Genomic DNA, 17276 nt, shown 5'->3' with positions numbered 1-17276 from the left:
AAAATACTCAATCTCTAAGATGGCAGTTTGAAAAAAGGAAAAAGAAAAAAGAACAGATGAGACCAATGAAAAGAAATAGCAACACAGTAGTTTAAAATCCAACCACATCAAAAATAAAATCGAACCAAATCAATAATCACATTAAATGTAAATGGTCTGCACAATAGGTGAGCAAGCTCTGCCACTGGAGTGCGACAGCTGCCACAGACATACACAAATGAATGGACCTGGCTGTGTTCCAATAAAACTTTATTTCCAGAAGCAGGCGGTGGTTAGGTTTGGCCTGTGGGCTATAGATTGCTGATCCCTGATCTAAACATGCCAATGAAATGGTTAGATCAAAGAAAAACGCAAGACTCAACTATACATTGCTTACGAGAAATCCACTGTAATAAATATAAAGATACAAATAGGTTTGAAGTAAAAGGATGGAAAAAATATATTATGCTAACACTAATCAAAAGAAAGCTAGAATGTCAGGGGCCGGGCGTGATGGCTCACGCCTGTAATCCCAGCACTTTGGGAGGCTGAGGAGGGTGGATCACAAGGTCAAGAGATCAAGACCATCCTGGCCAACATGGTGAAACCCTGCCTCTACTAAAAATACAAAAATTAGCTGGGCGTCGTAGCATATACTTAGCTTCCCCAGCTATTCGGGAAGCTGAGGCAGGAGAATTGCTTGAACCTGGGAGGTGGAGGTTGCAGTGAGCCTGGATGGTGCCACTGCACTCCAGCCTGGCAACAGAGCAAGATTCTGTCTCAAAAAAAAAAAAAAAAAGAATGCTAGAATGTTTATATTAATGTCAGATGAAGTAGATTTCATAGCAAAAATACTGCCAGGTATTAAAAGGGACATTTCAGAATGATAAAAGGATCATTTCAACAAGGGTACGCAATGATTCTAAATGTTTATGTACTTAATGACAGAGCTCCAAAATACATAAAGCAAAACTGATAGAAATAAAAAAGAAATGGACAAATCCACAACGATGGCTGGATCCCCCTCTCTCAATAATTGATAAAATTAGTCAGAAACTAATAATACTATCAATCAATTTGACATGATTGACATTTATGTAACACTCCTGCCAACAAGAGCAGCATACATATCCTACTCACATACATGTAAAACTTTTACCAAGCTGAGCTCAACTGACCATATTCTGTCTGGGACAGGAAACAAGTCAATACATTTTAAAAGATTCATATCATACAAAGTATGTTCTTAGACCACATGAAATTAAATTAGAAATCAATTAGAGAGTAATATTTGGAAGATCCTCAAATATTTTATAACACATTTCTAAATCAGCCATGAATCAAAGAGGTAATCAAAGGGAAATTAGCATTTTGAATTGAATGAGAAATACAATTCATTAAAGTTTGTGAGATCTATTATAGCAGTACATAGCAAGAAATGTATAGCATTAAAACACCTATATCAGCAAAGGTCTCCAATCAGTGATCTTAGTTTCTATCTTAAGAAATTAGAAAAAGAAGATTCAAAATAAGCAGAAGAAAGGAAATAATAAAGACAAAGGCAAGAGCGAAAACTAGTTAACCCAAAAGTTGGTTCTTTAAAAAGTTCAATAAAATCAGTAAACTTCTACCAGACTGATAAAGACAAAAGAGGGAAGTCACAGGTTACCAATATTAATAAGAGAGGCATCGCCGTCATACTCATGAGGATGGCTATAATAAAAAAGATAATAACAAGTATTGGTGAAGATGTGGAGAAATTAGAACCCTTGTCCCCTGCTGAGAGGAGTGTAAACTGGTGCCGCCGTTTTGGAAAAGTCTAGTAGTTCTTTAAAAGGTTAAACATATACTTAGCATATGACACAGCAATTCTACCCCTACATATACATGTAAGAGAAATTAAAACATATGTTCACATAAAAACTTATACATGAGGCTGGGTGCTGCGGCTCACATCTGTAATCCCAGCACTTTGGGAAGCTGAGGTGGGTGGATCACCTGAGGTCAGGAGTTCAAGACCAGCCTGGCCAACATGGTGAAACCCTGTCTCTACTACAAATTTGAAAATTAGCTAGACTAGCAGAAGACAAGAAATAACCAAGGTCAGAGTAGAACTGAAGGAGTTAGAGACATAACAAACCCTTCAAAAAAAGTCAACGAATCCAGGAGCCAGGTTTTTGAAAAAAAAAAAAAACCTGATAAAGGGCATCCAGGGAAAACCTAATGTCATATTGAATGGTGAGATTGGATGCTAACACCCTAAGATCAGGAACAAGGGTAACATGACTATTCCTACCACTTCTATTCAACTTTGTACTGAAGGTTTTAGCCAGTGCAATAAGATTGCAGGAGGAGCAGGAGAAAAAGGATAAGAAGAAGAAAGACAGGAAGGAAGGACACGGGAAAGGAACAACTTAATTAAAACACTGGCAAGGTCAGCGGAGGGGCCAAGATGGCCAGCTAGAAGTAGCTGCTGTTGGCAGCTCCCATCAAGAATGAAAACAGTGAGTGAATACTGCACCTTCGGGCTGAGGTAACCAGGTTCTCTCATTGAGACTGACTAGGAAGTTGGCACAACCCACAGAGAGCGAGGAAAAGCTGGGTGGTGCAATGGCCCCACCTGGGAGCCACACAGAGCAAAGGGAGTTCCCATCCCCAACCAAGGGAGGTGGTGAGTGATTGTAGCACCCCGCCCAGGAAACCATGCTTCTTCCACTGTGTAACCTGTGAATCAGGATATCCCCTCGTGTGCCCATGCCAACAGCGCCTTGGGTCCCAAGCAGAGAGCTGCCCAGATGCTCAGTGGCCACTGGGGTTGCAGCCAGCAGCAGCAGGCTGGTGATTGCCTAAGATGACCAAGTTCCTGGGGGAGCCACCATCACTGGGGGTCCAGTCTGCCATTTACCCCTGCCAGTGCTGGGGAGAATAGGTGGTTTGGACCAGGAGGAATTCCCCACAGTGCAGCACAGTGGCTGTGGTAGACTGTGACCAGACTGCTTCTTTAGGTGGGTCCTGGATCCATTCCTCCTCACCAGGCGGGGCCTCTCTGCAGAAATTCCAGCAACTTCAGGTAGGGGTTTATGGAGAGAACTCTGATCTCCCTGGAAAGGAGCCCCTGGGGGTAGGGGTGGCTGTGGTCTCCATGGTTCAGCGGACTTAGTCTTTCCTGCCTGCCGGCTCTGAAGAGTCTGGGCAGTCCTGAGGGGGATTCCCTTTGGTGCAGCACACCTGCTCTGCCAAGGGACAGTCAGAGTGCTTCCTTAAGCAGGTCCCTGATCCAGTGCGTCCTGACTAGGTGAAACCCTGTCACTGGCATAAGGTCAGTGCCCCTCTGGGACAGAGCTCCCAGAGGAAGGAGCAGGCTGCCATCTTTGCTCTTCTGCAGCCTCCACTGGTGATACCTCCAGCTGTGGGAGGGACCCAGGCAAGTAGGGTATGGATTGGACCCCTCAACAAATGGCAGCAGCCATACAGAAGAGAGGCCTGACTGTTAAAAGAAAGACAAACAAATTAACAACAACAGCATCAACAAATAAAGACCCCCCAAAAAAAACTACATCCAAAGGTCAGCAGCCTCAAAAATTGAAGGTAGATAAACTGAAGATGATGAGAAAGAATCAACACAGAAATGCTGAAAACTCAAAAAGCCAGAGTGCCTCTTCTCTTCCAAATGATCATAACACCTCTCCAGCAAGGGCACAGAACTGGGCTGAGGCCGAGGGTGAGATGGATGAACTGACAGAAGTAGGCTTTAGAAGGTGGGCAATAGCAAACTTGGTTGAGCATAAGGAGTAAGGTTCTAACTCAATGCAAAGAAGCTAAGAACCATGATAAAACATTACAGGAGCTGTTAACCAGAATAACCAGTTTAAAGAGGAACATAACCTGATGGAGCTGAAAAACACATGATGTGAACTTCACAATGCAACCACAAGTATCAGCAGTTGAAGAGACCAAGCAGAGGAAAGGATCTCAGAACCTGAAGACTATCTTGCTGAAATAAGACAGGCAGACAAGGTTAGAAAAAAAAGAATTAAAAGGAATAAACAAAACCTCTAAGAACTATGGGATTATGTAGAAAGACTGAACCTGTAGCTGATTTGGGTACCTGAAAGAGATGGGGAGAATGGAACCAAGTTTCAAGTTGTTAAACATACTTCAGGATATCATCTATGAGAACTTCCCCAACCTAGCAAGACAGGCCAACATTCAAATTCAGGAAATCCAGAGAACTCCAGTAAAATACTTCATGAGAAGATCAACCCCAAGACACATAATTATCAGATTCTCTAAGTTCAAAATGAAGGAAAAAATGTTAAGGGCAGCCAGAGAGAAAGGCCAGGTCACCTGCAAAGGGAAATCCATCAGATTAACAAAGACCTCTCAGACAAGCCAGAAGGGATGGGGAGCCAATATTCAACATTATTAAAGAAAAGAATTTCCAACCCAGAATTTCTTATCTGGGCAAACTAAGCTTCATATGTAAAGGAGAAATAAAATCCTTTTCATAATAAAATAAATTCCTTTTCAGACAAGCAAATGCTGAGAGAACTCATCACCACCTTGCAAGAGCTCCAGAAGGAATTACTAAATATGGAAAAGAAAAACTATTACCAGCCACTACAAAAACACAGTGAAGTACACAGAGTAACGACACTACGAAGAAACTACAATCACAAGTCTGCAAAATAACTAGTTAGCATCATGATGACAGGATCAAATCACACATAACAATTTTTTTTTTTTATCATCTTACCTATAAGTTTGGTCACGTTTTAACATCAAACACTGACTAAGTGTTCTGAGATCCCTGCTTGTCTCAGAGTCTTAAATCACCCCCCACCCTGCAGGAATGAACCGTGTCCCAAGTGTGTTCCTTAAGGCCAAGGTGCTGCGGGCTCCAGGACCTCCCGCAGTGGCCAGATGGGGCTTGCTGCAGAGAAGCCTGATGGGCGAGGGCAATGTGCACCCGGTCTTGCTGTCCTGCCTGTAAGCAGGGGCTGTCCAAGAAGCTCTGCTGATGACTTCAGTGAGATCTGCCCCATCTCCAGGCAGCACCCCTGCTTTCCAGCAGGATGGGGGTGTCAGGAACCCCACCACCTCTCTCGCCCCCCACAGAGGCTGAGACCTCTCAGGCTCACTGCTCCTGGGCCTGCCACAATGGCCACTTTCTAAATCCTGAGCCTATGTCCTATGCACTGGCCACACCTCTTGGTGTTACCTCATTCCAGACGAGAGTGGGTCTGCCTTGCAGGTCTAACAGCCCCACAGTGGTGACAGGGACCAGCAGCAACTCCTGCAGGCCTCCTTCCACTTGGTGGAATCCTTCACCTGCTAAAATCCAACCAGACCTAAACGGCTAGTGGATACGAGCCTTTCCATAGATGGGCTTGCTGCGAAACCTGTGAGAGGCCGTCCAGGCGCTGACCCCGGATGGGAAAGCTGGAGGCAGACAGAGGGCATAGCTCGGCCTTCAGGGTGAGGGGTGGCAAAAACTTGCTTTCAGGTGCCCCACACAAGGTAACTGGCTAGCTGCGGGGACAAAGCTTCAGAACCACCCAGATGCCAGGACAGGCCAGTGTGAAGGGCCGAGGGGTGATGCCAACCTTGTAGTGTCCGTTGTTGGCAGCATCGTGCAAAGGCGTGTCGTCGTCCAGGCCCTTGGTGTTCACCTCTGCACCTGCAGCCAGCAGCTGCTTTGCGACGTCATAGTAGCCCCGGTTACAGACCTCGTGCAGCGCCGTCCAGCCTGTGAAGTCCTTGACGTTGACATCTGCCCCCTCGCTGATGAGCTCCTTGATGCGCCAGGCATCCCCGCGGATGGCCGCTCGGTGCAGGCGGGTCTCTCCTCCCTCGTCCCTCTTGTTCACTTTATCTTTGGTTTTTGAGGCGGAGTCGGGTGTTCCCTTCTGACACACTGTAGACTGGGAGGGGTGCTTTGGTGTTGTGTCCACTGGGCTGTTGGCAGACTCCTCGGCTGTCATCTGCATGAGAAGGGTCACCTGCTGGCGCTCGGAGAGAGGGTAGCCGGTTTGGATTCCAGACAGCCCCATGCCAAACAGCAGCCCGGCCTTCTGGGTGACAGGTTCCTTCTTAATTCTCTTCTGCTCAGGGCCCTGCTTCTCTTTCTTCTTGCTTCTAGGCACCTCCATCTCATGGCATGGTGCTTCGAGGAGCGTACCAGCCTTGCAGCACCACAACAGGGACTGGGCTGGAGGCATCTGTGTCTGAGTCCTTCTGCTCCCCATTGGCGCCTGCAGTAAAGGGCAGCTTCCGCTTGCTGGCTCGCTCCCTCACCTCCTTCCCGCCATCGCCATGCTCCAGCTTTGGGGTCTTGGTAAGAGAAACTTTATCCTTTTTCCCAGTCTGCTTCTCCACCATGTCGCTGCTGAGGGAAACGTCTTCCTGCTGTGGTGCTTTAGGGCACCCACTCTTGGGCATCGTCCTGCTCCTCACCTGATCTTCATTTACACGGCCGGTGCTTCATCATCAACCATCTGCGATTCCATAGTTGAAAGTCAGTGCTGATGAGGACTCTCTTAAATCCAATGGAGGTGTATCCCAGAGCAGGGCTGTATATAATCGGGCTCCGAGGGCTGCGTGGCTCCGCAGCGGGGTGCGGGTGCTGCCCATGCAGCCCGTGGCCATGTTTCCCAGGCCGCCGGGCCGAGCGGGAAGGCGGCGGCCGCGGCAGTGTGGGCTCGGACAGCGCGAGCTCGCCCAGGGGCCCCGCGACTCCCGGTGTGGATGCTACTGAGGGGCCGTCTGGCCGCGGGCTCAGCGGCGGCGGCGCCTCCCCAGTTGGGGCCCTCGGTCCATGGCGAACCGTCTCAGGGCGGCCTCTCACACATAACAATATTAAACTTACATGTAAATGGGCTAAATGCCCCAATTAAAAGACACAGAATGGCAACCTGGATAAAGAATCAAGATCCATTGGTGTGCTGCATTCAAGAGACCAGTCTCACATGCAAAGAAACACATAGGCTCAAAATAAAAGGATGGAAGAAAATTTACCAAGCAAATGGAAAGAAAAAAAAAAAAAAAAAAAAAAAAGCAAGGGTTGCAATCCTAGTTTCTGACAAAACAGATTTTAAACCAACAAAGACAAAAAAAAAAAAAAAAAAAGACAAGGGCATTACATCACAATGGTAAAGGATTCAATTCAACCAGAAGAACTAACTATCCTAAATATATATATATATATATATATATACCCAACACAGGAGCACCCAGCTCTATAAAGCAAGTTCTTAGAGACCTACAAAGAGACTTACACTCCCACATAATAATAGTGGGAGACTTTAACACCGCACTGTCAATATTAGACAGATCATTGAGACAGAAAATTAACAAATGTATTCAGGACCGGAACTCGGCCCTGGATCAAGTGGATCTGATAGACATCTACAGAACTCTCTACCCAAAAACAACAGAATATACATTCTTCTTGGTGCCACATGGCACTTACTCTAAAATTGATCACATAATTGGAAGTAAAACACCCCTCAGCAAATGCAAAAGAACTGAAATCATAACAAATAGTCTCTAAGACCACAGCACAATCAAATTAGAACCCAAGGCTAAGAAACTAACTCAAAACCACACAACTACATGAAAATTGAACAACCTGCTCCTGAATGACTCCTTAGTAAATAATGAAATTAAGGCAGAAATCAAGAAGTTCTTTGACACTAATGAGAACAAAGAGACAACATACCCGAATCTCTGGGATACACCTAAAGCAGTGTTAAGAGGGAAATGGATAGCACTAAATGCCCACATCAAAAAGCCAGAAAGATCTCAAATCGACAGCCTAACACAACTAAAAGAACAAGAGAACCAAGAGCAAACACACTCCAAAGCTAGCAGAAGACAAGAAAACATCAAGGTCAGAGCAGAACTGAAGGAGACAGAGACATAACAAACCCTTCAAAAAGTCAATGAATCCAGGAGCCAGTTTTTTGAAAAAATTAATAAAATATAGATTGCTACTAGACTAATAAAAAAAGAGAGAAGAATCAAACAGACACAATAAAAATGATAAAGGGGAGGGATATCACCACTGACACCACAGAAATACAAATGACCATCAGAGAATATGATAACACCTCTACGCAAATAAACTAGAAAATCTAGAAGAAATGGATAAATTCCTGGAGGCATACATCCTCCCAAGACTGAACCAGGGAGAAGCTGAATCCCTGAAGAGACCCATAACGAGTTCTGAAATTGGGTCAGTAATAAGTAGCCTATCACCAAAAAAAGCCCAGGACCAGATGGATTTATAGCTGAATTCAGAGGTACAAAGAGGAGCTGGTACCGTTTCTTCTGAAATGATTCCAAACAATGGGAAAGTAGGGACTCCTCCCTAACTCATTTTATGAGGCCAGCATCATCCTGATACCAAAACCTGGCAGAGATACAACAACAACAAAAAAGAAAACTTCAGGCCAACATCCCTGAAGAACACCGATGTGAAAATCCTGGCAAACCAAATCCAGCAGCACATCAAAACACTTATCTACCATGATCAAGTCGGTTTCATCCCCAGGACGCAAGGCTGGTTCAACATACGTGAATCAATAAACATAATCCATCACATAAATAGAACCAATGACAAAAACCACACGATTATATCAATAGACACAGAAAAGGCCTTTCATAAAATTCAACATCCCTTCATGCTACAAACTCTCAATAAACTAAGTATTAAAGGAATATACCTCAAAATAATAAGAGCCATTTATAACAAACCCACAGCCAATATCATACTGAATGGGCAAAAGCTGGAAGCATTCCCTTTGAAAACCGGCACAAGACAGGGTGCCCTCTCTCACCGCTCCTAGTCAACATACTATTGGAAGTTCTGGCCAGCTCAATCAGGCAAGAGGAATAAATAAAGAGTATTCAAATAGGAAGAGAGGAAGTCAAATTGTCTTTGCAGATGACATAATCCTATTTCTAGAAAACTCCATCGTCTCAGCCCAAAAGCTACTTAAATTGATAAGCAACTTCAGCAAAGTCTGAGGATACAAAAATCAATGTGCAAAAATCACAAGCATTCCTATACCCTAACAACAGACAAGCAGAGAGCCAAATCATGAATGACCTCCCATTTACAATTGCTACCAAGAGAATAAAATACCTAGGAATACAGCTAATAATAGAAGTGAAGGACCTCTTCCAGGAGAACTACAAACCACTGCTCAAGGGAGTCAGGACACAAACAAATGGAAAAACATTCCATGCTCCTGGATAGGAAGAATCAATACCATGAAAATGGCCATACTGCCCAAAGTAATTTATGGATTCAATGCTACTCCCATTAAACTACCATTGACATTCTTCACACAAGTAGAAAAAATGATTTTAAAATTCATATGGAAGCAAGAAAGTACCTGTATAGTCAAGATAATCATAAGCTAAAAGAACAGAGCTGGAGGCATCACGCTACCTGACTTCAAACTATACTACAAGGTTACAGTAACCAAAATACCATGGTGCTGGTACAAAAACAGATACATAGACCAATGGAACAGAACAGAGAACTCAGAAATAAGACTGCACATCTACAGCCATCTGATCCTTGACAAAGCTGACAAAAACAAGCAATGGGGAAAGGACTATTTAATAAACGGTGCTGGGAAAACTGGCTAGCCATATGCAGAAAACTGAAATTGGAACGCTTCTTTACACCTTATACAAAAATTAAGTCAAGATGGATTAAAGACTAAATGTACCTCTTTTTCCGGCTGGAACCTTAGAGGGTGTAGAAGAGAAGAAGAAGAAGGTTCCTGCTGGGCCAGAAACCCTTAAGAAAAAGAGAAGGAATTTCGCAGAGCTGAAGATTAAGCGCGTGAGAAAGAAGTTTGCCCAAAAGATGCTTCGAAAGGTGAGGAAGCTTATCTATGAAAAAGCGAAGCACTATCACAAGGAATATAGGCAGATGCACAGAACTGAAATTCGAATGGCAAGGATAGCAAGGAAAGCCAGCAACTTCTGTGTACCTGCAGAACCCAAATTGGCGTCTGTCATCAGGATCAGAGGTATCAATGGTGTGAGACCAAAGGTCCGAAAGGTGTTGCAGCTTCTTTGCCTTCGTCAAATCTTCAATGGAACTTTTGTGAAGCTCAACAAGGCTTCAATTAACATGCTGAGGATTGTAGAGCCATATATTGTATAGTGGCATACAAATCTCAAGTCAGTAAATGAACTAATCTACAAACGTGGTTATGGCAAAATCAAAAAGAATTGAATTGCTTTGACAGATGATGCTCTGATTGCTCTATCTATTGGAAAATATGGCATCATCTGCATGGAAGATCTGATTCATGAGATCTATACTGTTGGAAAACGGTTCAAAGAAGGAAATAACTTCCTGTGGCCCTTCAAATGATCTCCACGAATGAAGAAAAAGACCACCCATTTTGTAGAAGGTGGAGATGCTGGCCACAGGGAGGATCAGATCAACAGGCTTATTAGAAGAATGAACTAAGGTGTCTACCATGATTATTTTTCTAAGCTGGTCAGTTAATAAACAGTACCTGATCTCAACTGAAATGTATTGTTGTATTTGTGATTTCTTTTGTTGTTAGCCTGACTTTGTCTTCCCTTCACTATTGTGGCAAGTCTTGTGTGTGATAAAATTAAGCCAAATCAACAGCCCATTACATGCAAAATCAGGGTTTAGTTTGTGTGAAGTGCATCTCGGGTTTTTAAAAGGCTTTTCTCAGCTACTCTGGGTGCACAGCCTATGGGGTAGTCCTGCAAAAAATAAAAAATTAAAAAAAGGCTTTATGAAAGATCTTTACTTTTTATCTTTGAACTGTGCTGAGTGATTCAAAACGGGTTTATTCTAAGAAAGCCTATTTCACAAGTATTTGTACATGATTTGTAGGTAGGATAATATAACTTTGGTTTATGGAAAAAACTGAATTTAGTTCTAAAATTCATTTCTCAGGCCTTAGCTTGTTTATAAACTACCATGTAAATGGGTTGTTTTCCTCTTGCATTCCATTTTTGTGTTCTTGTTTCGCATCTTTTGCAATACTTTGTTACTAATAATTGTTCCATATTGTGGACATTATGAAGGAAATGAAATTTGTGCCCAGGGATGCAAATTATTTCTGAGCAGGTGAAATTAATGAGGAAAAACTTGAAAGGTTTTGGGTATTTTATAAATAGCATTCCTCTATATGTCATGTATTATCTCACTTAGACTAGTGAACAATGTAGGGTGTAACATGAAGTACATACAATAAAAGTAAAAATGTTTGTGGTCCTCAAAAAAAAAAAAAAAAAAAAAAAAAAGACTATGTAAAACCCAAAACTATAAAAACCCTAGAAGAAAATCTAGGCAATACATTCAGGACATGGCGCAGGCAAAGTTTTCATGACAAAAATGTCAAAAGCAATTTCCACAAAAGCAAAAATTGGCAAATGATATCTAATTAAACTAAAGAGCTTCTGGTGAACAGGCAACCTACAGAATGGGAGATATTTTCACAATCTATCCCTGTGACAAAGGCCTAATATCCAGAATCTACAAGGAACTTAAGCAAATTTACAAGAAAAAAATCAAACAACCCCATTAAAAAGTGGGCAAAGGACATGAACAGATAATTCTCAAAAGAAGACATTTATGTGGCCAACAAACATATGAAAAAAAAGCTCAATATCACTGATCATTAGAGAAATGCAAATCAAAACCACAATGAGATACCATCTCACACCAGTCAGAATGGCAATTATCAAAAAGTCAAGAAACAACAGATGCTGGCAAGGCTACAGAGAAATAGGAAAGCTTTGACACCGATGGTGGGAATGTACATTAACTCAACCATTGTGGAAGACAGTATGGGGATTCCTCAAAGACCTAGCACCAGAAATGCCATTTGACCCAGCAATCCCATTACTGGATATACACCCAAAGGAATATAAACGATTCCATTATAAAGATACATACACATGTACGTCCACTGCAGCACTACTTACAATAGCAAAGACAAGGAATCAACCCAAATGTCCATCAATGATAGACTGGTACATATACACCATGGAATACTATACAGTCATAAAAAGGAATGAGATCATGTCCTTTGCAGGGACACGGATGGAGCTGGAAGCCATCATCCTCATCAAACTAATGCAGGAACAGAAAACCAAATACCACATGTTCTCACTTATAAGTGGGGGCTGAACAATGTGAACACACAGACACAGGGAAGGGAACAACACAAACTGGCACCTTTTGAGGTGGGGCAGAGAGGGAGGGAGAGAATCAGGAAAAATAGCTAATGGATGCTGGGCTTAATACCTAGGTGACAGGTTGATGGATGCAGCAAATCACCATGGCACATTCTTACCTATGTAACAAACCTGCACATCCTGCACATGCACCTCAGAACTTAAAAGAATAAAAAAAAAAATTGGCAAAAGATTCAAACAGATAATTCATCAAATAAAAAAAAAGGTGGAAAATAAACACATGGCAAGATGCTCAATATTATTAAAGAAATAGAATTAAAATCACAATGCAATACCACCTCATATCTATCAGAATGTCTAAAAGTATTAAGACTGGCCATATAGCGTGTTGGTGAGGATGTGGAAGAACTGAAACTCATACAGTGCAGGTAGAAATGTTAATCACACAATATTTTTGGAAAAGAGTTGGTTGTTTCTTCAAAAGTTAAACATTACACCTGCCATATAATCCAGACATTCCACTCCTTAGTGCCTACTCAAGAGAAAGACAGCCTGTCTCTACACAAAATTGTACACAAATGTTCACAGCAACTGTATCTGTAATATCCTCAAACTGGAAACAACCAAATATCCATCATCAGATGAAAGGACAAACAAAATTGTGGCACGTCCAAACCACGGAAACACTACCCAGCAATAAAAAGGAATAAACTACTGATACATATCATAACATGGATAAAATGTAAAATAATCATGCTGAGTAAAATACACCAGACAGAAAAAGGATACATATTGTAGGATTCTACTTACATAACATACTAGAAAACACAAACTAATACATAATGAGAGAAAGCAGACTGGCAGTTGTCTGGAGACTAGAGGTGTGGCAGAAAGGCATTATGAAGGACACGAGGAAAATTATGGCAGTGATGGATGGACATGTTCTCTGTTCTGATGTGGTGATGGTTGTTGCACAGGGACATACATATGTTAAAATGTACCCAGTTGTACATAAATATGTTCAGTTTACGTGTCAGTTATACCCCAATAAAGCTGTTAAAAAATGGCATGCTTCCCTACGCCGGGCATGGGGGTTCATGCCTATAATCCCAATCCCAGCACTTTGGGAGGCTGAGACGGGTGGATTGCCTGAGCTCAGGAATTTGAAGCCACTCTGGGCAACATGGTGAAACCCCGTCTCTACTAAAACACAAAAAAATTAGCCTGGTGTGGTGGTGCACACTTGTAATCCCAGCTACTTGGGAGGCTGAGGCAGGAGAATTGCTTGAGCCTGGGAGGCAGAGGTTGCAGTGAGCCAAGATTGTGCCACTGCCCTCTAGCTTGGGCGACAGAGACTCCATCTTAAAAAAAAAAAAAAAAAAAAAGGCATGTTTCCCTAAAGGCGGTATCTTAGGAAAATATCTTTTACCTTTTAGTAGCTTAACTAACTGAACATACTATCTTCATTCATTCGCTCTTACTGGAGATTTTAAAATGTCATCTGAGTAGTGCTGACATAAATGTATTGTAACACTAGATACTTTATATCCAAAATCCTCATTCATCTACATTGATCAAAATTAACTAACAAGCTGACAAAGCTCCTCTTTGCACAAATACAACCCTAGTAAGTCATCAAACTAGAGAACCAAATCGGCCTTTTCTGTAATCACAATGAAATCCATTAATACCTGAATCAGAGGTAACGTCAAATGCTGTACATAAAAGATGTAAAAGAAAACCACAAAAGAATTAGAGCTATATGTACAGCAAATGAATTTATCCATGGAAATACATTTTAGAATTTACTGTGAACTTAATAGGTATATACTAAAAAGGACAAGTAACTTCTGAGCTGAAGGTAGAAGTTGAGGTTATATATAGTCATGTACTCATGAGTAATACAGAAAGCAGAATGTAAAATAAGAAATGTTCACATTCAATTAATTAATTAATTGGTTATTTTTGTTGAGATGGAGTCTTGCTCAGTCCCCCAGGCTACAGTGCAGTGGCATGATCTTGGCTCACTACAACCTCCGCCTCTTGGGTTCAAGTGATTCTCCTGCCTCAGCCTCTCGAATAGCTGGGGTTCCAGGCGCCCACCACCTTATCTGGCTAATTTTTCTATTTTTAGTAGAGACGGGGTTTCACCATGTTGGCTTGGGTGGTCTTGAACTCCTGACCTAAGATGATCTGCCTGCCTTGACCTCCCAAGGTGCTGGAATTACAGGCATGAGTCACTGCTCTGGCTTCAATTTAGATATTTCATAAACTAAGGCCTTATTAACAATTTCTGACAGAAGAAAAATGAAACCTCCCTTTTCTACATGATCTAAAAAAGGGGAGAGGAAAAAGAATGAAGTCAAGAGATGTGAACGATCATGCTCTCTGTTGACTCAATCACATTTGGAATTTATTTCAATGTATCAGTCAAATCCACTCTTATTACCCTGCCATTGCTAGGGAAAAACACCTAAACTCTGACAATTAAAAATAATACACTTACCATGAAAATTTTCCAAACACAGTAAATAGAGAAAAAGTAACCAAGAAAATTAAAATATTTCCCTTTGAAGGTTTTGGAGTATTCTATTCTCTCCTGGGGGAAAACAAACACAAAACATGGTTCTCAGCAAAATGTAAATTTATATTCAACACAAGTATTCTTCCCTCTATGAATCACTGTTCAGGCTAAGTAAAAAAACCATACACTGTAATAATAATAGTAGTTGCGACCAACATTTACTGATGCTTACTTTCAGCCAGGGACTGGGATAAACATCTTACATGCATTATCCACTTAATCTTCATAAAGACTCTTATGAGATATGTTCTATTATCTTAATTTTATAGATGAGAAAAACTGAGGCTTTGAGTGGTTAATACCTTGCTGAAATTCACAAAGCTGGTGAGCAGGCTCAGGTCTGTTTCCAAAGCCTATGTTAACCTCTGTCCTATATGGCTACTCCTATAAAGTTGTCCTCAAAAAGAATTAAAACAGTTTGCAATCTTTACTAACAGATTTTACATATTTAAATTATAGTTTATTTTAGGTGTACATAGGAAAGTTACTTCTTGCAGTTTTGACACTTATTGATCTGGATCCTTTAAAATAGGGCTAGGCCATCCATGGTAGATAGGTGTCTATTGCTCTTATATCATTAACTTATAAAGGAATAAAAGTAGCTACCATCTTCATACAAGGTCAGTAGGAGGTGGTATGTGTCACCTTCCTAAGTGTTGAAAAGCTTCTTCTGACTATCCCTACAATTGCTACTACAGAGGGTGTTCCATTAAGGATTTTGCTAGTGATAGGAGCAATCTCATGAAGAGTGAAGATCCCTCATCCCTAATGCTTCATGGCTGATATTAGAGCTGTGAGGTGTCTCTTGCTTGGCCACAGAAAACCTAAAAAGCCATTTAGTCTTGTTCTCTCTTTAATCATATTGGTAAAAACCACACTTCAGTTTCCTTGCTCTGTACCTTGGTAGCATACAGATCAGCTGTTTCCAGAAAAAGCTGCCTGCTTAGTTCTTCCAAAGCATCCACTTCCTGTTGAATAAGAGTAAGATCTGGCACAGAATGGGCATCAAGGTTTAAATCACATAGGAATTTCAAGAAATGGCAATAAGAAAACATACACTTCTGGTTTCTCCTATAGTGGACTCCAGGAATTGCCTGTATTCTCAATTTCCTGTTCCACAGTCAGCAGCGCTACTTCAGGGCAACTTGCCCCACCTCTGACACAGGTGTGTAAAAGCTTCTCCATCGAGTGCATCACCGCCAAACAATTACCCCTCAGTTTCTCTTAAGTCAGGCGGCTCAAACAGATGGTTTCATTTGCTCTTTATCTAGTTAGATTAAGCCAAATGTTACATTCAAGATTGTAAATGGTTACATAATAGTAACATCTACAATAAAGCCAGCTTTCTCCTACATTATCTGAATAACTATAATGTTTATATGCTATAAAAGGGAATGAATACTTTATACTGTGTTCTAATACAGGCTAGGATTTACAGACATTTTCATTTCAAACGTTATCTTCTCAAAACAATCCCATGAAAGAGGTGTTATCCGTTCTGCATAAAAGGAAAGTGAAGCTCAGAGAGTTAAATAACTTGCTCAAAGTCACACAGTTAATTGGTGGAGATGCAAAGCCAGATCCTTTTTTCCTCCGAATCCTGCTGTTTCCATTACACTGTGTTATTTTCCAAGAACTCAATCAGGTAGAGTTAATACTTTCCTGTTTGGAAAACAGGGGCTCAGGGAGGTTAAATAATCCTAATATCTTTGTTGACTCATCACTAACACAGCTCAAACCCGTATATTGGCTTTTATGGATTTTTAAGTAATAAAAACAGTAAATATAGCCCCTTCTAAAATAAAAGCATATAATTCAATCCAAATCCTCCCTCCTTTCTGTGATTTTTCCCACTATTACCCAATCAGTAAGTGCCCTTCAGTTCCTTTAGTGGCTATTACTGGCATGGTTCAGGCCACCAAACAACATGGTTTAGTTATATGCCTGTCTCTCCCATGATTAGAGGGTAAGCTCCTTGGGGAGAAAGGCTGTATTATCATTTTATTCCTTAGCACTCAGCCTGGAAATAGATAAGAAATAAATGTTTCTTGATTAAATAAATCTAAATCAATCCCTTTTCTTTCTCTTCCATAATCATCTTGCCTTTCTTTGATCTTATTCTTATTTTCATTTGACAGCAGGACATAAATCATAATTTACAGCAAGAATAGACATCGTTCTCTAATTGAGGCAAAAAAGGAATTTGTATTTCCCTGGGCCAGAGAAGCAAATAGGAGTATGCTACCTCATGCTTAGTTCCCCAAAGTTTTGACCTAACAGTGTCAGAGCTACACAGAAATGTGGTTACCTAATTTGGCAAGTAGTTCAACATCATAACCAGTCAGAAACGAACAATTTAGTAGTCTCTCAATCAAATCTCCTTGATTTTTATTTATTTTTCTTTTGAGACAGGGTCTAGCTCTGTTGCCCAGGCAACCTGAGGTGGTGTTATCTGGGCTCACGGCAACCTTAGCCTCCCAAGTTCAAGCAATCCTCCCATTTC

The 17276-nt window shown here is 41.5% G+C and overlaps 1 protein-coding gene and 2 pseudogenes across 6 annotated transcripts in view; 1 reads left to right on the top strand and 2 right to left on the bottom strand.

Moving 5' to 3' along the window:
* The window catches only part of LOC116543393 (Golgi pH regulator), a 59417-nt gene that overhangs the window by 4841 nt on the left and 37300 nt on the right, over nt 1–17276 (bottom strand). For all 6 annotated transcript variants that reach the window (XM_032268910.1, XM_032268905.1, XM_032268906.1 and 3 more), the window contains 2 exons: nt 15673–15761; nt 14696–14788 (listed from right to left, as the gene is read on the bottom strand). In XM_032268910.1, coding sequence (XP_032124801.1) covers nt 14696–14788; nt 15673–15761 — 182 coding nt within the window. The remainder of the gene's footprint in view (nt 1–14695; nt 14789–15672; nt 15762–17276) is intronic.
* Nucleotides 4228–6699, bottom strand: LOC116543394 (annotated as a pseudogene).
* Nucleotides 9719–10543, top strand: LOC116543404 (annotated as a pseudogene).

Source organism: Sapajus apella, unplaced genomic scaffold, assembly GCF_009761245.1.
Source record: "Sapajus apella isolate SASKATOON/1434 unplaced genomic scaffold, GSC_monkey_1.0 scaffold187, whole genome shotgun sequence".
Taxonomy (NCBI): Eukaryota; Metazoa; Chordata; class Mammalia; order Primates; family Cebidae; genus Sapajus; species Sapajus apella.
This window is presented reverse-complemented; position numbering and strand designations above follow the sequence as displayed.